The sequence below is a fragment of the Lissotriton helveticus genome, chromosome 7 (assembly GCF_964261635.1).
Source record: "Lissotriton helveticus chromosome 7, aLisHel1.1, whole genome shotgun sequence".
NCBI lineage: Eukaryota > Metazoa > Chordata > Amphibia > Caudata > Salamandridae > Lissotriton > Lissotriton helveticus.
This window is the reverse complement of record NC_136068.1, coordinates 479,711,152-479,734,906: the sequence shown is the minus strand read 5'-3', so window position 1 is coordinate 479,734,906 and position 23,755 is coordinate 479,711,152. Positions and strand designations below refer to the sequence as shown.

At 45.6% G+C, this 23,755-nt stretch overlaps 1 protein-coding gene across 1 annotated transcript; it reads right to left on the bottom strand.

The window, feature by feature from the left end:
• Nucleotides 1-6,142: 6,142 nt before the first annotated feature.
• Nucleotides 6,143-18,392, bottom strand: LOC144768645 (apoptosis-associated speck-like protein containing a CARD). The gene is made up of 3 exons (XM_078652455.1): nt 17,993-18,392; nt 10,008-10,076; nt 6,143-8,113 (listed from the first exon to the last, which is right to left on the bottom strand). The coding sequence occupies exons 1-3, from the start codon at nt 18,267-18,269 to the stop codon at nt 7,854-7,856; spliced, it is 606 nt and encodes a 201-aa protein (XP_078508581.1). The 5' UTR covers nt 18,270-18,392; the 3' UTR covers nt 6,143-7,853.
• Nucleotides 18,393-23,755: the final 5,363 nt, after the last annotated feature.

The window sequence follows — 23,755 nt, the reverse complement described above, 5'->3', positions numbered from 1 at the left end:
ATGTATATGTAACATTATGATACACTATGTGAAAGTTACTGTTGTAAGAGATGGAGATCTGAGTTGGGGAGAAAATATAAAACCCGGCTGTAGCACTAGGAATAACCAATATAATGTTATGATTGATGCCAACCAGCTGTGAATAAAGTTTTTTTTTAAAAAGTCTAATAATGTGGCTCTGGCTAATGCTCAACCTAATATAGGCCAGGGCGGGATTGCACTACAAAATTCTAAATTATCATCTAAGTTGCCTCCCTCTAATGCAGCTACCACAAAGCAAGTAACACCAACGGACTCCCTTGTTAATGTACCAACAGGGGTCAACAGTGCAAACCCTAATGAGGTCTCCCAGAACCTACTTGCTAGGGGCTGACCTGAGGAAGTTAGAATTGATTTGCCCCCAGAATCAAGCTGGTATCTTGTGGTCCTAACAGGGGTCCCCAAAATAAGTGATGCTAGCAGGGAATCCATTTTGTCACTAAAAAACAAAGTTACTGACTGGCTTAACAAAAATAGACCGATACCGGGCCACATTACCAGTGAAATTCTGATGGTTCGTAGGGTGTCATGGGTGGGGCACAGGCCAAAGTCTATAAAGGGTGATTGTGTGCTGGTTAACTTTAGGGATACACGGATAGTGGCGCACATTTGTGACTGGACGCAACATATTCATGGGTCAACTATACAACCCCTCCCATTGTCCTATTTTTACCCTCCGTCCCACATATTAGACTTGGAAAGTGATTGGACCTTAGTAGAGCCCCGGGGAGTGGGTAGGGCCGATAGGGGGAGGTTTGCACAACCCTACACCCCTGGCCATATCCGCACCCAAAACAGATACAGTTGCCTGGACATGGTAGACTGACTGCACCATGTCCGGGTGGGCTCACAGGGGATCTCCCAAAGAACTAATAATGTACCCTATGAGAGAATTATTGAGGTAGCTTGTAGCCAGTCAATCCAGGACCTTTCAGACTCGCATTTGCCTACTCCAGGCACTATTATAAGTAGCAGTGACCAGTCCACGGGTAGAACTGTGCCTGGCTGTGTATTGGACCCCTTGTTGACAAGTTTGAGTGAAGGAGGCTTAATGGGAAGTAGCGACACCAGTGCCAAAGATGGTAAACCAGGCTCTGTAACTATACTATCTTGGAATGTTGCAGGCCTACCCAATAAAACAGCTTGCCCAGAGTGGGGATCCTTTGTGGACAAGAATGATATTTGTCTCTTTCAAGAGACCTGGGCTCGTGAGGTACAATCTCGAGTAGGCTATGCCGCTTTTCACGAACCGGCCCGTTGGGGAGGGAAGGGGCGACCGTCAGGAGGCCTCACCACCTGGGTTGGTTCGCACTTGGGCTGTACTGCTGAGACTCTGACCACCCACTCAGATGATGTCCAGTGCGTAATTATGGAGTGGCCCAATGCTTTTAAGCTTGCTCTTGTTAATGTTTACTCGAGACCTGTAAGTGTAGCTAGCGAATCAAGTACCATTGAGGAGCTGTCGAATTTTCTGAACACCCTTACTAGTGACATTCATTTTCTGGTGCGGGGGAGACTTGAATTGCCACTATGAGCCCCTACTGGGGATGAATGAAGGCCATCTTATGACAGAGGATGATCACTGGGCCATACCAGCAACCCAGTCTCCATCACCGAAGTCATGGTCTCCTCTTGCGATTCAAATTAAGGCCCGAACTCTAAACCATTCTATTAGGGCATGTATTGGTCGCACGCCCTCTGACACTCCAGCTAGGTGCACTTTTAATAAAACTGGACAGGAGTCATGTCTTGACTATATTATGGTGGAGACTCGGTTGTGGCCCACGGTCATTAATTTTAAGGTAAACACAAGAACCGAGAGCAACCATAACGCTCTAACCTTGGAGATGGTCTCCCCTGGCCCTGGGGAGCCTGGTACGGCAAACTCGGAGGATCTAGGGGAAAGGATTATGCTTTCAAATGATAGATGCAGGGTAAGTGGGAAAAAATAGTGGCAAACCCAGAAGAACTCTGCGATGTTTATAAACGAATTGTTCCTCTATTTCTAGAGGTTGCTGCCCTAAATATCCAGCCTTCGCTTCCTGATTATAATGATACAATCTTGGCTATCCATATGGATCTAGTATCCAATCTAGTGGAGGTATTCAACCCCCAGGTGGCTAACAAGAGGAAAAGGGCTCCTGTGTCCTCGTGGTACAATGGAGCCTGTAGAAAGGCAAAGACCGAGTTAGTACAGGCCATAAAGCTTGGAAACAACAAACCCCTAGTTCGAGAAAGGAGACTACAGTATAAAAAGGTTATGAAACATGCAAAGCAAGAGTGGGACCACGAAAAGTGCACGAGCCTATCCGTCGCCCTCGATACAAGGGATGTGTCAATAGTAAATACAGGTTGTGGGGATCCAAAATCAGCCATTGAACCAAATATAGATGCCAGGGTCTGGGAAGATCACTTCCAGGCGCTATATTCCAAAGAGCAAGGTACGGAAAGCACTCTGGTACCTTCAGTTCCCACACCCCAGTCTGATGAGCTAGAGTTTACCATAGAGGAAGTTTGTAATGCAATTGGTAAACTGGCTGTAGGAAAAGCCCCGGGGCTTGACAAACTTCCGGGAGACCTTTTCAGACACGAGCCGAAGATCTGGGGCCCATATCTACAAATACTTTTTAATGCAGTCCTGAGGGGCATGGCGGTTCCCTGTACTTGGCTGGGAGCAGAAATCGTCCCTATATTTAAGAAGGGCTCCCCTCTGCTCCCAACCAACTACAGGCCCATCAGCCTGATTGATGTCCCGCCCAAAAATGTTGTGCTGCTTATTTTAGATCGCCTTCAGGACTGGATCGAGGAGCACGCAATTCTCAGCCCGTACCACGCGGGGTTAAGGAGGAACACCTCCACCATCGACCAAATCTTCCGCCTTGCACTATTATTCTGGAAAACGGTGAAGATTGAGGGTGGCAGGCTCTACATGGTGTTTGTGGACCTCCGTTCCGCTTTTGACTTAGTTCCCCGGGGGAAATTGTGGCTCGTGCTCCTAGAGCTGGGTATCCCGCCCCAACTTCTAACCATTCTGATGAGGTTACATGAGAAGAACTATGCGCAGGTCAGGTGTGGGAAGAATGGGGCGCTGTCATCTAGATTCCCCGTTGACAGGGGGGTAAGGCAGGGGTGTGTACTGGCACCTACCCTGTTTTGCCTCTACGTCAACGGGGTAATCGCCCATCTGGATGGAGTACTCCACAATGACGCCCCAAAGTTGGCAGGCAGCAGGGTGCCGGCGATTATGGTCGCTGATGACACCCTGCTGCTGTCTAAATCTTCCATGGGGATACACCGCAAACTGGATGGTTTTGAGGAATTCTGCAGAGGAGGGGGTTTGGAGATAAATGCTGGAAGAACGAAATTTATGACCTTTAACCCACCTGCAACTACTTGCCCAAATCCAAGCCTAGGCCCAGTTGGACTAGAAAAGGTGTCGACTTTTGAATATCTGGGGGTAACCATCAATGAGAACCTGTCATGGGCCCCCAGCAAATAAAGTCACAAATGAAATTGGCACAGCTTGCAGGGGGCTTCCTCAAGCTTTCCAATCTATCTACACTTAAACCCGTCAGTCCATCTATGGAGATATATCAAATTCAGGCGAGGGGTGCCATCTTGTATGGTGGTGAGCTGTGAGGCTATCAATGCAGGCCCGAAGTTGCCAAAATCGAGAATAAATTCATAAGACAGCTTCTGGCCCTTCCACCAAGCACTCCGCTCCTCCCCCTAAGGCTAGACTTGGGCCTGAGACCCATTGAAGACGAACTGGCGCTCAAACCCCTCAGGTTCTGATGCAGGCTCTGGACAACGCCCGAGCTACAAAACTAAAGGCAGGGACTTAAGGAAATACAAACCCATCACTGCGCAGGTAAAATTCCCTGGTTCATGTACATAAAGAATGAATTGGTAAGGCTGGGATTGCCTGCTTTATGGCATGATCCCGAGAGGAGTTGCAAAAAGGTCTCGCGCAAGTCCCTTACAAGGATTTTTGTTGATAACAAACTTACTGCTGCTTTGTCTGATCCACATTCCGGCACCTTGACTAACTCCTTTTTAATGATTAAATCTTCTTACTTTTTGGAGCAATTCATGGATGATATTTACCTTATTTTAGCTAGAAAACTCTATCTATAATGGAGATATGGTACTCTGCCCATAAGAGCCTTTACTAGTAAATGGTCCGCTTCTGGAGCGAGAAACTGTCCTGGGTGTAGCTGTGATACAGAAAATGAACTTCACGTCCTCTTTTTCTGCCCAGCTTACAGCAGGTCCAGGAAGTACTGGCTTGTACCTATATGCAAGAACCTGGGCTTTGTACAGTGCATGTATGCTTTTAGAGTCTTAAAAACCGATACGGCCAGACATATCGTATTTGCTGTCTCTCAGTTTTTGGCAGCCATGTGGCACAAGCGTAGGCTCATAATTGTTAACGAATGATACTAAACCATTCGTAGACAAGGGCGGAATTACTGATCATGTTTCTCTAGAGTATGTATGTTTTTAATCATTTAAATGTGTATTCATTATGAATCGAACTATCATATATGAATAGTGTTTTTTGTACTGCACTCTTTTATGGCAAAACAGCCGAAATAAAGATTGTATGAATGATTCCCATGTACTAGATAGAGTCTCTGTTAAGGCTAGGTCACAAATTTAAGCTGAAATGTAAATAATGTGTTTACTGTGTAAAAAGGTTATAAATTGTGATTTTTATTGTGTGTGAAATGACAATAAATACAGCCAGGGGTCTTACAACCCCTATCCCAAAGAAATAAGAAATGGTTTTGTGCTTTGTTGTGTCATAGGGTTTGGGTAATGATAAGTAGTAACCTTCCTGGGACATTGGCGACTCCTTAACCATAGTATATCCATCTAGGATATTGTGGGCCCTGTAATGTACGGCACTCATTAGTGTCTGAAAACAGACAGCTAAGACTGTCTACAGCCAGATGCCAAAAATAAAACTCATCTTCTTGTCAATACTTATTTTACTGAAAAACATTTTACAGACAGACTGGAGCACCGGTTTGCACAAATGTTTTTATTTTGCTTGCATTTTTGTATAAACATTTTAATGCAAGACAGACGATGGCATTAGCAGTGGTAAAGAGTCATTCTATGGAAATGGCCAAAATAACAAAATCTAAATACGTATTTAACATATTGGGAAAAACATTGCCTCACTACTTTCACCTCCAAAACACATCGGGGCATATTATCAAGGGGGTTTATCTCCGCTTTTTTGGCTTTAACAGCCAAGAAAGCGGAGATAAAATTATCTCCCTATTACCTAGCTGTCGCTAACACCAGTTAGCGACAGCTAGTGGGAGATAGCGACCATCTTGGGCCCCGCTTTGCATGTCAGTGATATTTATCACTAATGACATGCAAAGTGGGCGTGCCAAGATGTTAGCGACTGGAAACAGTCGCTAACATCGCTATCTCCTATTACCAACTTTTGGAGATATTCGCGCTAAGCGCGAATATCTCCAAAAGCTAACACCTGCCCCTGAGCAGTTCTTAGCCATGTTATCCAATGGTAGGTAGATAACATGGCTAAGAGCATTAGCTCGCTAATGCATGAATATCGCTGACTTTTCAGCGATATTCATGCATTTCGGCCGATTTTTATCGCTTAGGAGATAAACCTTGATAATAGCAAGGTTCCTAAGCGATAAAAATCGCCGCAGCTCGGCGATAAAAATATCGCCGCTAAACCAACATAGCGATAATTATCGCAAGTTGTTGGTAATATGCCCCATCATTTTCTACAATAATTTAATAAATGTGTAAATTTTTTCTACGTGATTTTATCAAAATTGACACCAAAAATGTAGGACCAATGTAAATCAGTGCTGCAGAATTGACTGCATAAAACATAACGTTCGTACTGCACCACAGCAGTACTTGGAAAATTTGGAAACTTCGAGGAGATTTTGGATATTCTGTATATTACTTGCATATTTTCTATCTCTACCTGAATTTTCAGGCTGGAGTAGCATTTAATTTAACATAAAAAAGGAAGAATGACGAGGGCCAATAAGATTCAACCATAGTGAGCATTGCAAAATATTTTGAAGATAGAAAGGAGAACCAGTTTGTCGAAATGTCTTTTTATTTTGGCTTAAGTTTTGTATAAAAGTATGCAAAGCAAGACCGAAATTTACAGCATTGGTAGGGGTCCAAATTTACAATATAAACACACATTTAACACATAGAAAAACACCCTCTCCTTCCTGTCAACCCCCAACACACCCTTTTTCTACAATAAATGTTTTCAATTTATTTTAAACATTGGTAACAAGAAAGTAGTTAGGAGCAATTCCTGTAAGAAACGGCAATCAAAATCGGTTGTGCAGAATTTTTCTGTGGAAAATACAAATGTTTTAGATCTGCACAGGTTTCATAGTTCCATGCAGATTTTGGAAACTTTACAAACTTCTAATGTTTTGGAACGTATCTGCATAATTTTTATCTCTATTAAAAATGCCCAGGCAGAAACAAACCACTGGAGTATCATAAAAAAAGAAGAAAGAATGAGGTAATTGAGGCAGAGCCAGAGTGACACCGATTAACATGCACTAATGTCACTAGAGGCATTAAGAAGGACACTCTTTACTATTATTAGCATCACAACTGAACTGTAGGCCGGGCCCAGCAGTGGGAATCTGATTAGTATGATTTTCAATCAATTACCCTCCTCCCCACCAAGCCCAAGTCACTTTGTCCTCCAGGGTTTCAAATCAACTGTAAGGACTTAAGGCAGCAAGCATGTGTGCATTGATATGTTCATACGTGGGAGAACTGAGGGAACGTTTCTGGTGGGCAGATATCCTTAAATCCTGTAATAAGGACCAAGAAAGATTGCAGACAGGGGTGAGCAGACCGGAGATGTGTAAAAGAGGCAACGACCTTGAACAACAGGACTCAGAAAGTATGGCTGAAGATAGACATGCGCGGGGAAGAACTGACACCCAACATATTTAAATCTGCTTATTTCATAAATATGCAGGAATGTTAAAAATAGACCAACTGCAATTTGATGCACTTATACCGCTAATTTTGACTTTAGTCTAAGAAAATGTAATAGGATTGTTTACAGTAATTTTTTTTACAGATTTTGCCTTCGTTTCCCATAGAACTCCGAAAATATTTCCAAATACCTTATCTCATTTTTTCACTGATTTAGACTGTCCCTACCTATTAGTGGTTAAGTCCCACAAAAGTGGTATTATTGTGCGGATTCCAATATGTTAGTTTTAAAATTAAAAGACAGTAAAAGTGTGGGTGCCAGTTTACATTCTTTCCAGATATGATTCCAGTTATACTGCAAATTGAACTTCCAGAGACATCTGGCACCAAATCTGCTTATTCTCTGTCCCCAGCCCAATTTTTTAATGACACTCCTAACGCCAGTTTTTCTTGCCCACCCAATCACCGAGCCCCCTGTTGTATACTAACTCCTGGTACTAATTAGAGAGAGCTCCTATTCCACCTTTTCGTCCTCGCTACTGTATTGCAAATTCAGTAATCACTACTATAAATCAAAATGCACTGATAATGTTACTTACAAAAAACTGAAATTATAAAAACAACTTTAAGGAGCTATACACTTCATGCTAATGAAAAACTCACACATAAATCAAACAACTTCTAAAAAAAAAAAACATTCTAGCACCAAAGGTATTGTTAGTGGACGAATTTCTTTATCTCCCTCCTAGATAAAGACCCCAAGATAAACCTGAAAAAACCTGTGTTGCCACTTATTCACCAAAGTCCCTTGATTTTGCGTTTTACAGAAAACCCCTTTACCGCCCTCCCAGGTCTCTGACGAGGGGGCCATTCTGCTCTTTCAGTGCTTGGTAGAACTGATCTTTATCAGATTCGCCCCAACCAAGCATGAGTCTGTACAGCTCCCGCATCTTGTTCTGAGTCGTATTCATCACTCGCACTAAGTCATACTGCTCTTCTGTTATCAACTCCAGACTGAGCAATCGGTCAAGGATGGGATCCACCAGAGTGCACCGTTGGATAATGTCCTCTCTGTGCATGTCCACGAAGTGCTTACCTGTGATGGAAGACAAAAATGATACTGTTATGTTTCGGTCTGTATTTGTTTTCTTCGAGATGTCCTGCATCAGGTCAACAGACAAGTGCATATACTTTATGTTCTACTAATCTACGCCCCCTTCCCACTGTTTGGGGGGGATTTCCAAACCACTTCGGAACAGCATCAAGGGGCAGATTTATGTTGGGAATGCGCCACGTTTGCGTAACGCAACTGCGGCGTAAACGTGGCGCATCCCTACGACCCATTTACAACGTGATGCATCTAGGCAGATGCGTCACGTTGTAAAGCCCTGCGCCACTTGTGGGCGTTCCGGCGCCTGGCAAATTTATTTATTTATTTATTTTTGACATTTGTACAGCGCTCTGTTACCCGTAGGTGTCCTGGGCCAATGCTGCGTCAAAACCCTGCGCTTGCTTGAAGCAGGCGTAGGTCTTGACGCAGCATTGTAAAGATGGCGCACTCCCGAGCCTTGCTGGAGCTGCGTCGCGCTTGCGACGCAACTCCAGCAATGCGCCACCTTTACGGCACAGATGCGTCACGCATCTGTGCCGTTTTTGCCCCATGGTGCGCCGCATTGTAAATGCGGCGCACCATGGGTGGCGGAGCAGCGGCGCAAAATAACTGGCGCATCCCTGGGGATGCGCCAGTTATCATAAATCTGCCCCCAAGTTTTTCTATCGAAGTATGAAAATCTTGGTACACGTAGGATCCTCGTCCCATAAAAGACTAGCATGTGACCTATGTTTTTGTAGCGCAAAGGCTAGCTCGAACCATGTTTTGTCAAACTAGTGTCTTTTAATCAGTAGTCAGAAACTGAACCCAATCAGTCACTTTCCTCATTACTCTGTGTTGGCTGCTATATCAAAGGATTTAAGTGAAGCCTGTCAATCATGTTAAGCTCGAGCAATAACTGGGAACTAACCACCAGGTGAATTTATGGATTAGGAAGGTTTCATTGACAACGTTTAATAATACATAATATGAGTGGCAGTTTTTTGGGCCATCTTGGCTTCATAGAATTTCTGGGACTTCACAAAACCAAAGCAGAAGATGTGGAGACTTGTTTTCACACCATGTCCTGCTGACCTCCTTTCCTCTGAGAGCTCTATCGGACTGCCTAAGGGCTCAGAGTCTGTGAGGGTTTACCTGTGGTAGCACATTGGGCGCTGACCTGAGGACCTTATCGGTCTCGCTCCGTAGCTCACTCCAAAGTGCCTTCTAGCTCTCATGGCGGGAAGCTAAACCCACAGATACACTTCTCACTGGAGTAGACTTGTAGGAGTTCTATATTGTGGGCCCAGGAGGAGTATCCTTTGAGGGAATGGACAGACTATAGTAAAGGGATCCTTACTCAAGAAATGTAATGGACTTCGAGTCATATTTCACTCTTTCTGAGAATCAGCTACTCTGGCTCTGAGAACCCCCTTCCGTCAGATCCCATTTAGGATTCCCTCTGCTCCAGCCCTGAGCCCTCAATAGACATCCACACAGACACCATCGAAATCCCAATGGACACTGTTAAGATGCCAGCAGCCCTTCGAATACAAACACACTAAACTTGTGGTAGAACACAGGACCAGTATCTAAACCACCTGATGCTCACCTATGCACAGGAACAGGCAAGGGATGAACCGGTCACCCTCTTTAAGGATACAAGGGAACAACTTCCCCCTCTACCCGCCCTGGAAGAGGGAGGCATCTCTAAGGAGGTGCCATGGAGTCTGTAGGCATCTTCTCCAGCGCTACGGGGCCAGAGGCCTCCAGATTGTCACACGGTTCACTTATAGGGATGGCTAAAATCTCCCACATGGTCCAGTAGTGACCCCCATTCATGCTGTTTAAGGCACCTTTCTTCACCCTCCCTTATCCTCCTCTGTAGCATGAAGCTCACCTGAAGGTCTGGCTCCTGCACCCCCCGTGCTGGGGTTCAGGGGTGGCGCTGTGCTCCCTGCAGGGCCAACTGTGTGGAGAAAGATTTTAGTAGTTAGAACAAATATTATCAATTGATCCCTTTGAACACATTGATACCCTCTGTGAACCCCAACCTTCACAGGCCCACCTTCCCAGCCATGCAACAGCTCCCTCCCTCCTGCTTCACACTGACTACAAATATATAATGTAGTGGGACATCCCTGTGGCAGATGGGCTAGAGATATGTCACGTTCAGAGGTCACAGTGATTGTGTTGCCCATGCTGGACCCAACTATATTTCACCCCAATGATGCTCCTATCCCACATGGTCAACGCTGTAAACTGTACTCAGTTCTTGAGGGTGGATTTCAGCCAGCCCTGGCCTTTGAGCCAACCCCATCAATTATGTTGTCACTTGTAAGCCAGATTTTCTGAAAGAAAAAGTGGCATGTCAAGTCCTAGGAGGTGGTTCCTACAAAACGGGTTCTGGCTGAAACTCACCCTCAGGACATGGGGGCAGCTTACAGCTGTTCTTTAACCACCGACCTTCTCAACAGCTTGACGTCTCCGGAGTTGGATTGTGAGGGGAAGATAAGTTCAGCTGTGAACCTGATACTTGCACGTGGAGGTCAACATGGATTTGGGACAATTGCTGAAGGTAGTCCTTGAGGTGAGACCCCTCCCCCTGTATTGTTATAGTATAGTTCTCTGACCTGGAGGCACGTGCGCTTGGGTGGTGTGTGTTTCTGATGGATGGACAAGGAATGTGACTCCCCTGAAGTAGGACCGCTCTCAAAGTGCATTGCTCACTGCTGAAAGGACCTGTGTGTAGCAGAAGTCAGTCACGTGCCAGGCACGTTTCTCTAAAAATCCAGAAGAACTGGTGTCAGTCGCCGTTAAATGTGCGCTCCTGAAAGGGCGGGAAGAACTTAGTGGCAGTGCCTCAAATGTCTTGGAGGGCCAGAAAACCTGGAAACGTCTACGGCATATCGAGCACGTACCTCTAGAAGGCCAGTAGAGCAGGAGAAATATCAGTCATATATAGCAGAGGCACCTAAAAAGACACACAAACTGCAATACAACAAAATGCATCTACCTGCTCTCTTGTACATGTGACATGAAATATATTGGCATGACAATGAGACAGATTAAACTAAGTATAACTGAACACAAGAGCAATGTCAGATGCTTGAAGACTACCACTAAGCTGTATGTACTCTGCAAGGAGCTCCAGCACCAGCAGCGGTCGGTAGTGGGATGACCTGCAGGGCGGTGACTTGGGGAGGGGGAGGGGCAGGGTGTTGGGTAGTAATGTATGGATTATGGTGTTTTACAGGTAAGTAAATATATAAATAAATAAATCGAATTTCGTTGCGCGCACTGCATCGCATTTGGTGATGCAGAAAGCACTGTTTAGGATTGAGCTGAGATGGGTACATCGACTCAACACAGACAACACTGGCCTGAATGATAGTATATCTTGGGCTACACTTCATAATAATTAGTACCCATACATCTTAGTATGTGCCTCTGTCTGCCACCCACATCCTTGTTCTGGCCTGTTAATCATTCCTGCATCTCTAAGATCTACCACCATAACACCGTGGCAATACCAGCTGACATCCATACATGAGGCACATCTCTCCCCACTTTGTAGATCACCAGGAAGAGGTTTTGGTGGGCCACATATGGACCACTGTAGGAATGACACAGCCCATATGCACCTACTCACCATAAGAATGACAAAGGCTGCATGCACCGACCTTCCCTAAGCCTTAATATGCGTGATTGGATCTCTGTACTGTATCACCTACCACCCTATAGGGCCCACTGGGAACACCGACTATGGTGGGTGCTCTCAAGTATCCTTAATACTTCTGATTACCTCTAACTAATTGTCCGCTTGAACAACTTATGGCGCTGTTCAAACAGGCGTGAAGTCCGTCCTCTTTCTTTATATAAAAAATGATCGGTGCCTTTACCCCATTTATTTCCAGACGTGGCCGCATACATCTATTATGACACTGACCAATGGGCATAATGACTCCATTGCCCAGTTGGTACCCCGTGCCACGTAGGGCCAACGCCATGACATATACTTTTCCCTATTATTTTTACTCTTTTAAGATGGCCGACACTCTAGCCGACAACCCGGCTGACGTAATGCCGCATCTCCCTTGGCCGTTGCGTTCTGCATGTCCGTTGGTGGGATTTACGTAATGCCGTGGGATCCAACCGCACGCCAACTGGGTTATAATGGATGCAGGCATGGCACAGCATTGTACCGGATCCCTGGCGAAGGCGTTGGGGTAGGAACCTGGTGTTGGTCCCACCGTGGACAGGTAAGCGTTGTGGGGAGGGGCTGAGGCGGCTGAGTCTCCGAGGTTCACCGAGACTAGGTGCGCGACGTAGTTGGTGCATTCGGGAACTCTCTGACACAGGACGGTGGGTTTTACCGGACACACGGTGCTCTTAACACCAGTTCTGAAGGGGCGAACCACCAGTTGGTGTGGTGCTTGGGGACCCGCCCGATGGGGGTTATGCGGGTGAACAGCCAGTGTGCTGGTTACCCCCGCTTTCACAGGGGACCGGGCATCTTCAATTGGAGCGTCCGCTACCCTTGACTGTGTTTGGTGTTGCCACAATTATTTGGGTGATAAACCGCCCCTACAACAGCCTGTAACGTTATACTGCACCCTACTACATCGGGGTGATTCCTTTGGCCATACTGAGGGGTTTTAGTACTCGAACCTTGTACAGCTTCAGTCACTTTCCATTGTACAACCAAACCCCCCCCCCCCTGTGGCTTCCCCCTTTATTTTCCACTCCCATGCAGGACATCTACAGAGAGGTGTCTAACGCCCGGGTAATCCGTTGAAGCAGACGCTTCTTGTAACTCGGGTGAGTTACATTTTAACCCCTCCCCGGTGATAATTGTTCTAATATGTCTTCCTATCTGTGTTCCTGATTCCAGTCATCAGGCATTTTAACCTTTGAATTAATTACGTTGGAGAGGTATACGTACAGCCTTTCCTTTTTGACAGTTGTTGTACTTAATGTGAGCACATATTGGATGACACTACTGTCCTATGTTTATGTCATCCTCTCCAGGTTTCAGCAAGGCGGGACCCGGCACACACTAAATAATATTAGGGTATGAACACCCAGTAGTGTAGATAGTTTCACTTGGTCCTGAAGAAATGCATAGAATCACTTTGAACATAATAGCATGAAACATGTCGACCATCATTATATAGAGTAGGTTTCTGCTTTCCCGGACCCTTAAGCCCGAAAAGCAACCACTCTCTTTGTTTTTAGTGAGGTGAGTTACCACTTAATTAAAAGTTCATTGTGGACTACCCAACCTCTTTTAACCACCTGCACACATCGACACCATTCATTGTTTTTCTCTAGGGCCCTCACACCCACAGCACCATACGGCAGGAACAAAAGATCTCCGCTAAAGAACCCCTTTATGGGTGCCCGTCGGGTATTGCACCGCCGACCCGACGAAGGGCGAGCCCATATGATGAAGCATGACACCTAGCTTGCTGGGTGTGTGAGGACTCTAGTTCCGAAAAGGAGGATCCCCCTTCTGTGTGCCTTCACTCACTTTGGTTTCAACCAGTGGCGGTGCGTCCATTAAGGGCGCTGGGGCGTTGCCCCACCAGCCATCCTTACCGTGCCCTCAGCTCCCTGCCTCGGCTCTTGTGAACTTAAGTAAACTGAACTCTCAGTCAGTTTACTTAAGTTCGGTCGGAGATGCCCTGCCTATGTAGAAGAACTGAAAATGCCTGTCAGTTAGCATGACGTCGGGCCGCCCACCCCCTTCAGAGGGGGCGGGCGGCCCGACGTCATGCTAACTGACAGGCATTCACATTGTCAGACATGGGGCACAAGTGCACATGAGTAGGGACGGAGGGCGAATTTTTCTCCGTGCCCACGCATGCGCACTAGTGCCTGCTGTGGCTGGTGCATGTTGAGCAAAGGCTCAAGCCTCCGTCTTCTAATGGGCTGGGCGGGCAGAGAGTAACTGTGCCCTAAAGGCGTCAGGATTGGCTGTGAGGGATCGTCGGTCGGCGGAAGTTCCTGTAGGCGGCTAGGCGCCAACAGCAATGGGACCTGGACCCCAGAGCACAGAGGGCGCGGTCACGGACTGGTAAGTTTTACAACTTAAAATGTTTTATTTGTTAACCCCGGCCCTGCGCGACATGACCCGTTTTGTTTGTAAAGGGAGAAGGCTGCGGCGTGCATTTAAACTGCTCAGGTTATTGTGCGATTTTATAATCTGATAAAAGTAATTGGGTGGCAGTGGGTGGGGGGTGGTGCCTGACTGAGGTGGTCCACGCGGGTCTCCAACTGATCTTTGAAAAGCAGAGCTTTCTATTTGGATGGCATCCACTACCCCTGGCGAGCCTCTAGCGCTCTAAATCTGGTATTAATTTATCCACATGGGAAGGGAAGGCCTAGTCGGCCTCACTGGAATCACGAACCTGGCACCTATGCACACGTGTCAGCTGCAGACGCATTAACCTTCCAGCTGTATCATACCTTGGCAGCTGATCTCTCTCGCGTGCAGTCTCCGTGCCCCTACCTGGTGCTCTGGGCAGCCTTTGGTGATTAGGGGAGTCAGTGTGAGCGCGCAGCTGGGCCTGCACCCTGCCAGCTGGCTCTGAAAGGGGGTGTCTGGGTGAAGTGCCAGCCAAAACAGCCCACATGTTAGTCCCTGCTGCTTCCCCAACTACAGGTCAGCAATGTATTTCCCAAATCTGGGGTTTCCGCAGAGAAGTGTAGGTATTTTGCTTCAGAGCATGTGCACACCCCACTAGATAAAAATGTATTAAAGTGCGTTGAGCATTTGAAAGAACCGTGCGGATGCATTATTGGGGGGAGGTTGTTGCCTTACGCCCAGAACTGCCGACTTTGGAGCTGGGGAACCGGGTTCGACCCTCGGCGTCAGCTCAGTTTCCTGTGATTCTGGGCAAATCATCGAATCTCTCCGTGCCTACCAAGAAATGATTGTGTCCTTCTTTAACGTACCTAGTTCTCATGTAAAGCGCTCCAATACCTTCCGGTCGAGTTTGCGCTACATAAATCTACAACAACAAAAATAGATGCTCCAAGGTTTCCTTTTTTATGTGGCAAAGTCTGCACAGGCCGACCCTGGCTAGTGACTTCTATCTTCTATTGGCTTCTTCAATTGGGAGTACCATGAGTCTTGCTAAGGATCTTCTTGAGTACTGTCTTTCCTACGGCTCTATTCAGGTATGGCTGGATGAGAGTTTTCTTGTAGGATTTCGTTTTCAACTTAATGTTACAGTTAGCTTCTATTGTTTTGATGTCTTTCTAGCTGCCCGGGCTACATAGGCTCGTGTAAAGTTTGCATAGAGCATGTTACTAACTTCCGCTCCTCCTCCATGTGGGTTACGTGCAATTTTGACTTTCCATTAGCTGTGAAGGGTGCTCTGTGTCGCGACGCATAGGATTCAGCGCATGTGCGTCAGATGTAAATTGAATGCGCACAATCGAGCCTGCAGCAGTTCATGCTGAGGTGAGTCACAGCCAGGTGCCCCGCGGGTGCCCAAGGCGCTGTAACAAAGCCCGGAACGCAGCACAGAATTACTTCAAAAGTTTAGAATCTGGATTTGTGGCAGGTGAGATGAGGCAGACAAAGGGTACTTTGAATGAAGATTCTGAAAGTGTCAGTTTGTCACACTGAGTACTATTGTGCCTCAAAACAGCTCAGATACGTGAGACACGTCAGTTTAGATGTTATGCCCATTCATTTTTTGGCCCCTCTGCGAAGATTGCCCATAATAACGTCGTTTTGTTGGTAACCTACTGGTCAAAAAAAATAGCCGTATCCCTTTTAATAAAATATAAAATGTTGCCATGACCCCCACGGCACGACCGCGAGTATTGCAAGAGGCTGAGCCTTGTGCCTGTGTGAGTCCAGGGTGAGTGATGTCTGTGAGTGCAGGGTGAGCAGTGTGCCTGTGTGAGTGCAGGGTGAGTGATGTGTGTGTGAGTGCAGTGTGCCTGTGTGAGTCCAGGGTGAGTGATGTCTGTGTGAGTGCATGGTGAGCAGTGTGCCTGTGTGAGTCCAGGGTGAGTGATGTCTGTGTGAGTGCATGGTGAGCAGTGTGCCTGTGTGAGTCCAGGGTGAGTGATGTCTGTGTGAGTGCAGGTTGAGCAGTGTACCTGTGTGAGTCCAGAGTGAGTGATGTGGATGGGTGAATGCTGGCTTAGTGATGTGTCAGGGAAGGGCGTGTAATGGGTCTATGAGTGCAGGGTGACTGTGCCTATGTGAATGCAGGGAGAGAGATGTATCTGTGCAAGTGCAAAGAGACTTGTCTGGCTACTCCCAGAGACGTATTCGCCAAGCCACCTCTTTCTCAAATGTGCTTCAGAATGCACAATTTGCCCACTCTTTTTTCAAAATGTTCTCGTGGGAGAACCCCCCGAACCCCCCAAACCTCCCATAGGTGGTTCGGCCTCGCTTGCTGCACTCGCTCGCCACAGTTCAGTATTTACGGCCCACTACTTTCAAATGTCACCAGCCGCCACTGGTTTCAACTGTCTAAATAGGTTTATATCCAGGGGAACTGCATACTCTTTCTTTTTGATACTCAGTCATACATAGCGGCCATGTTAATCTAGGCCATAGGCCCCTTCTGGGTCTTTTAGCCAACCACTGATTGGATTTTGGTTCATGTACTTTTGCTTTAGTTGTATCTGTAGGTGCCCCACCTTTCAGTGCTGCAAAAAAGGATTGCTTGGCTATGTCCTTCGTGACGTGAAGCACACTGCCAGCACTGGCCACGTTTGTTTACATATCACTTGGCGTGGTGCCAAAGTTGGTCAAGTAGTAGCCCAGAGCCTTGGACCGGTGGGACCAATTAAGCTTTTGAAATGTTTCAGATTTGTTAGTCTAGAATCACAGTAGGGACGAGGTAATAAATACATGGGCATTGCTACCACTGGTGCAACAGGTGCAGCGCACCGGACCCTAGATCCCTGAGGGGGGCATTGAACACTGGTAATTGCTGCATTCAGCATTCTATTAGCTCAATTGCAATGGAATGGACCTTTTCCTTGCCTGCATCAGGGTCCATGAGATCCTTGTAACGTTACAGATTACATATCATGCCCACGCTCTTTAAAACTGGCATGGCTGGGACAGAGTCAGTCATACATCAGATGCGCGCCTGTAACTTTGATAAAGGGTCAAGGCACGAGACAGGTCGCGCTGCAGTTAGCGATGGTCGCAGGTCAGGCAGAGACTGAGAGACGGGCTGGAATGGAGAAATAAAAGGGGGCCTCTTGTGACGGCTCTCAACGAACTTTTCTATTTGCAGACGATAGGAACCCCCTCTCCCGCCTCACTTCTTCCAGGAAATGGTCGAGTGAAAAGAAATAGAAACCGAAAGCAAACTGCAGACGTGTATGTGGCAATGCCCCCACCCCTCCTCCGTGCAGCCGTTCCTGCAAAGGGCGGTAAAATAGACGTAGTGTCGGGGGGCTCCCCTGCAGGGTCGCGCGGAGCCTAGAACCGCTGGGGCTGCAATTCGAACAGAAGCCGGGGCACAGCTGCACCTTCATAATTCTTCCTGGCAATATTCGGTACACACGCTACGCTTCCCCGAAATGCATTGGATATAAGTAATATTTTAGCAGTGGCCAAAAAAAGTTGTGCAATTTGAGCAAAACGAGTGTGAGACCCGGCTGTCGCGGGTCAATTACGGACGGGGTCCGGCGGTGGGCTAAGCCTCTGGAAAGAGCCGCGTGCCCCGGCTGTCTCACGGAGCCCCAGTCTGTCTTACATTGGCCAGGACACGTGCCGTGTAATCTGGAAGCTGCGACTGGGACCCGGGTTGCTTGGACCTTGAGCCAACGGCTCCCCCAACAGCACCCACCCACCCGCCAGAAGTGAAGACCGGCTCCTCTGAGCGGAGCACGCCCTACCTGCCCCCGCCGCGCTGCGGAGCTCTTCGGCCACGTCCTTCTTGTTGATTTTCTCCAGGACCTCCACGGTGATTTGCAGCCCGTATTCTTGCCGGTAGTTGCTGATGATCCGGTCTGCTACGTCCATGGTGTCAGCCTTCTCCAGCCTCCCCCGTGGGATCTTGTCATAGCCGTCCTCCACCTGCGCATCGTTCAGAGTCCTCTTGAACCTCTTGAAGGTCGCCTCCTCCAGGCTCTCCAGGGCGAACTCGAGGTGATCCTTCAGGGTCTTGGCCATGGCTCAGACTCGACTGAGGGGAGCCAGGAAGCGCATGTTATCTGGACCAGGGGAGGGGCCAGGAAGAGTGGGCAGGACAAGAAATACAATGTTTGTCGTGTAAGACAATCATGATGTAATATTGATAATAAACATATAGAAATTACCAAACCAATGTAGTGGAGATGGTTTTTCTGTTACCTTGAGTCAGATCTTCATCACATAATGAATCCTCTAATACCTTAAAATGTGTCTTCTTTTTTAATACAGTTTAACAGAGATTTTGCTCCTCTGCTCTAGTTAGAAAACAAACACTGGCAGTAATGATGGGTTTGGCTTTATAGGGTGAAAATAAGTTTACTGGGCATCACTAAAACAGGTACAGCCTGGACAGCAGCAGTGCAAGCTTTAATTGCATAAAATAGTACAAAACTGGCAGCTTTTTTTTTAGGTCAATCAACTTCACCTTTCAAGGACAAACAGCAGTGATTCTCTAATAAAATGCCTTAAAGCAGTAATACCAAGTCAATAAGCACATGGTGCATTTTGGGAATGCAAACTCCTCTGAGAGTGGGTGGCATGTGTCACTATAAGAGTAAACTGCTATTGTACCAGTGAGTTGGGTAACAATACATATCTGTTATTCAGAGCAAAGGTACCCTTCTGGGTGGACATGATTTGTCCAAATACAAGGTATGTAATGTTTCACCCTACTGCTGACTTTGGAGCGTCAGACCCGTACTTCAGTACCAAGGACAGAACATCTATACACCACCACCAATAGACCTGCCAGGAGAACTCTAGCTGTTGATGTAAGTGGAGAGCTCTGCAAGGGGAGAGATGTGTCCTCATTGTTAAACAGTGTCAATCATCTCACTTTGACTGATAGCCTATTGGGGGTCCTTCTTTTTAGGGGAGCCACGGCCTTTTGATTTTTACTAAAATTATACATATATATATATATATATATATATATATATGTAGTTGTACTTAGCAAGCAAATCGGTTTGCTGACGATGTAAGAGGCACACACGGAGTCAGATTTATAAAGCTAAAATGCTTTAATCGGTGCTTTTAGTATCCTCTCCCCTCCAGTTCGACAGACGCGTTTCGCCTTCGCGGCTTTTTCAATGTCCCAAAAAAATAAAAAATAAAAATATATATATATATATATATATATATAGCTGAAACCTTTGAGGCGGGTAAACTCAAGAAGTACAGCACCAATCACAACACCCAATACAGCATTGTAAAGGGGAGATGCAGCAGATGGACATAGGCTATACAGCTGGCCACCATTTACATTACAAAGGTGTAACAACCTTAGGGGTAAAGTAGTCCCTTGTGGGCGTTGGTGTGGGCGTGTCAAATTACACTTGGGCGTTGGCGTGGGCGTGTCAAACTACACTACATTATTCCTTTGTGGACGTGCAGCGTTGTCAGAGGAGCGTGGCCCAACAGCGTTGTCAGAGGGGCGTGCCAAAAATAAAACAAAAAATGGCCGCGTACTTCAGTAGCGCGCCTTTCAGAATCAATGTGCGCGCCCATTCACGCTCCACCTTCGCGTCTCACACGTCCGTCTACAAACACCAAGCTGCGCCGCATTCACGCCCATTGCCATTCAGGCGCCATTAATCATATATAGTGAGGCACAACCTTTGTGGGCGTCAGGGTTGTCAGAGGGGGCTGCACCAAAATTAAAATAAAAAGGGGCGCGCCTTTCGCCAGCAATGTGCTTGCACATTCAGGCTCCACCTTGGCGTTCTGATGACGCGACATTAATGATATATAGTGCGGCGCAAACTTTGTGGGCGTCAGCGTTGTCAGAGGGGGCTGCACTAAAATTAACAAAAAAAAGGGGCGCGGCTTTCGCCACCAATGTGTGCACATTCACGCTCCGCCTTGGTGTTCTGATCACTTCTCACACAGCCGTCTCAAACCACCAACGGGTGCCGCATTGACGGACCTTGCCATACTGCCTACAAAATTTCACTAACAAAACAAAACTTTACTCCTTTATGCACGTAAGATTTGTCAGAAGTGGCTGCAGGTAAAAAAAACACCGCGACATTCACGCTCCAATGGCTCCAGCGGACACTGAAGGCAGGCAGCGTACCACACGATCAAAGCCACTTCACAATTAAAATTTAGTCCGGGACTCAAACATACAAAAATAGGCGTAGACTTACGAGAAGGCTGCTTCACTCATGGACAGTTATATGTCGCACTCTCTAGGTCTGGCAATGTGCAAAATCAATTTATTCTACAACCACATTCAAATGAGACCAAAAATGTTGTATTCCGTGAAATCTTACAATAACGTAAGATTTACTATTACAAACATTACACACATAACATTTCATACCCGGACAACGTCGGGACGGGCTGCTAGTATATATATATTCACTGAAAAAACCATAGGTTTCAGGGGTGCTATAGTTAGCTGGACATTTCACTCATACAAAACCATTGAAATTCATCCGTTATAGTTAGTTGTACTAACTGTAACTCTCGCGCCCGCAATCCACTGCTGATGATGTCACATCATACATCATTCATGATATGGTCAGTGACATCACTGATGACATCTCAAATGACATCACTGATGACATCACTGATGACATCATCCAGTGAATGCGGTTTAGTTTGATATTTAAATATGTATTATATATATAGCAATCTTCATTGAAGAATGAGTGGATGTATAAGTGTCTGGGTGGAGGATTTAGTAGCAGTGTAATTGACTGTTTACTTGACTAATGTATCGTGTCTCACTAAATATATTGGATAGTGACTAAACTGTGTGAATATCTATATTACTTTGTCAGTTGTTGTGTAAACTGCTGCACCATTTGGTTACTAGCTACGTGAAAGTCTATATTAGTTATTGATTAGTTAACTGATTATTTGCATGGGAGAGTGAATGTGTGTGTGGTTCGGTGAGGGGTGTGTGACTGCCCAAAGATGTGTCATTAGTTGATTCAGTAGGTATATGACGTTAAGACTACATGTTATAATAGTTGTTTGGGTGAGTGAATATGTTTGAGTGTGCTGATGAGCAAATGTATCTCTCAGTGGTACATGTCCAACAAACTAGAATAATAAAAGGCAGTGTATGTGACATTTGTTGTTTATAAATAAGTATACATAAGACTCAGTGATTGCATGAGTGACTGTATGGATAACTGTATACTTGTCATAGTGATTTTATAACACACTAAGTATGAGTTACTATCTATATGAGTAAATGAAGTGGTGTTTGAATAAGTGTGTAGCTGAGTAAATGTAAGTATGATCCATTGTTTGCATAAGTGGGTAGGATGACTGCATAAGTGAATAGGATGTGTGCCGGTGTGTAATGTCAATATAAGTGTATAAGTATATTTGATAGTGTTCTATTGATCATTGACAGCATCTATGAGTGAATCTATAGGTAATTGATTAGATGTGTGTGTAGATCTTGGAATTTCTGAGTGTGTTTTTAGAAACTTATATTGGTGTGTCAATGGATTCAATTATGGTACTCTGTATTTTACAGTGAGTGATGAAAGGTTATACTAGTGTATGATGAGGTGTATCTAATTGTCACGTGGATGATGTCATCAGTGATGTCACTAACCATGACATGAATGATGTAATATGTGACATCATCAGCAGTGGATTGCGGGCGCAGGAGTTACAGTTAGTACAACTAACTATAACGGAGGAATTTCAATGGTTTTGTATGAGTGAAATGTCCACTTAACTATAACACCACTGAAACCTAAGGTTTTTTCAGTGAATTGCTAAGGTTTTTAAATGCTACTTCCTTACTATAACCTGCCTGAAACCTATGTTTTTTTCAGTGAATTTCAAAGGTTTTTTAAATGATAATTCCTAATTATAATGTTCATTAACCATATATATTTTTTTCTATCTTTTTTAATTATCATCCCATTCTCAACCTAGTAAAAACTGCTAATATTACCACTCTTCAATTGATTCCTTCCTCCATCAAAATCGCTACATACCAGAACCACAACTAACGTTAAAAATATACAAACTAGGCGTTCCTATAGAAAAAAAACAAGAAAACACCACTTCCCTATACTTTCAACAACAAGGCAAATCTGCAATGCTACCTAAAAAAACAGGCGATAGTTCCATTTACCACTAACAAATTAACATCAACATTTAACTAGTGTAATGACGTCGGCTATGTACTGCGTGAATTACATCCAACTCACACCCATATTTAAAGACGAATATGTGACAGAAGTACTAATTATGCACTTCCAACACACAACAAAATCAGAACACCCAGCGCCACCACCACTACAAGCACCCCTCCTGACCCCTCCCCCTCTACGACCTCAAAGGCAGCACAAAACAGGACAACGGACCTTCCCAAAATAATATATCCCCTCAACAGCACACTGGCTGAATGTTCAGAGATGTGGCAACCAACTATGTATAAGAGATGGAACACACACATCAATAATAATTTACACAATGCCAAGACTACCAGTGAAATGCTATCTACACTACAGACAGCATTGAATGTAGCCTTGATTTATGTAAGGCAGAGACAATTGTACTGTATGTGTTCAGATTTTCTTAAAGGATTTGACAAAAAGCATTCCTCAATGTTTGTGTCGACTACTGCCTTCGATCTACACTGCGGACAGCAGGGTTCACAACTTGAATTCAGCTTTGCATCTACACTACGGACAGTAGGGAATTCACCCTTCATTTATTTAATGCAGAGACAATTGTACTGTATGTGTTTAGATTTTGTTAAAATAAGTGACTAAAATCATTTGTCGATATCTGTGCTGACTACTACCTTCGATCTACAGTGCGGACAGCAGGGTTCACAACTTGAATTCAGCTTTGGATCTACACTACGGACAGCATGAAATTCAGCCTTGATTTATTCAAGGCAGAGATAATTGTACTCTATATCCTCAGATTTTGTGAAAGGATACGACAAAAATAATTTCTTGATGCCTGTGCTGACCACTGCCTTTGATAAACAGTGAGGACAGCTGGGTTCACAACTTGAATTCAGCTTTGGATCTACACTACGGACAGCATTGAATTTAGCCTTGATTTAGGTAAGGCAGAGACAATTGTACTCTATGTCCTCAGATTTTGTTAAAGGATGCGACAAAAAACATTCCTCAATGTCTGTACTGACTACTGCCTTCGATCTACATTGTGACGTCTCACTATTCAGGTGAAATGGCGATTGCACATGACGCATTCCAGTAAGCAAGAGACATTGCACAAGTGCGACCCGCCCAAACCACGAATGATCGCAGGGTGCGCACACGCTGAGTTCTTTCAGTACCACTAACTCACTGCACCACAAGCCATCTCCCCGTGGCCTTATTAAGACAGAATTCACTAGGCAAAAACTATTGCTCCTAGTGCGGCCTGCCTGGACCACCCATCATCGCAGGTTACGTACACACTCAGTGCCAAAGGTACTACTAACTGAGTGCACCATAATTCATTGCCACGTG

What these genes read in the sequence shown, in the direction of transcription:
- LOC144768645 (XM_078652455.1), bottom strand. Translation starts at nt 18,269, where the DNA reads ATGGCCAAGACCCTGAAGGATCACCTCGAGTTCGCCCTGGAGAGCCTG. An exon ending in CCGCAGCGCGGCGGGGGCAG is followed by an intron (nt 10,077 to 17,992) that starts GTAGGGCGTGCT and finishes TTCTCCACACAG; the next exon opens with TTGGCCCTGCAGGGAGCACA. An exon ending in TGCAGGAGCCAGACCTTCAG is followed by an intron (nt 8,114 to 10,007) that starts GTGAGCTTCATG and finishes CTTCCATCACAG; the next exon opens with GTAAGCACTTCGTGGACATG.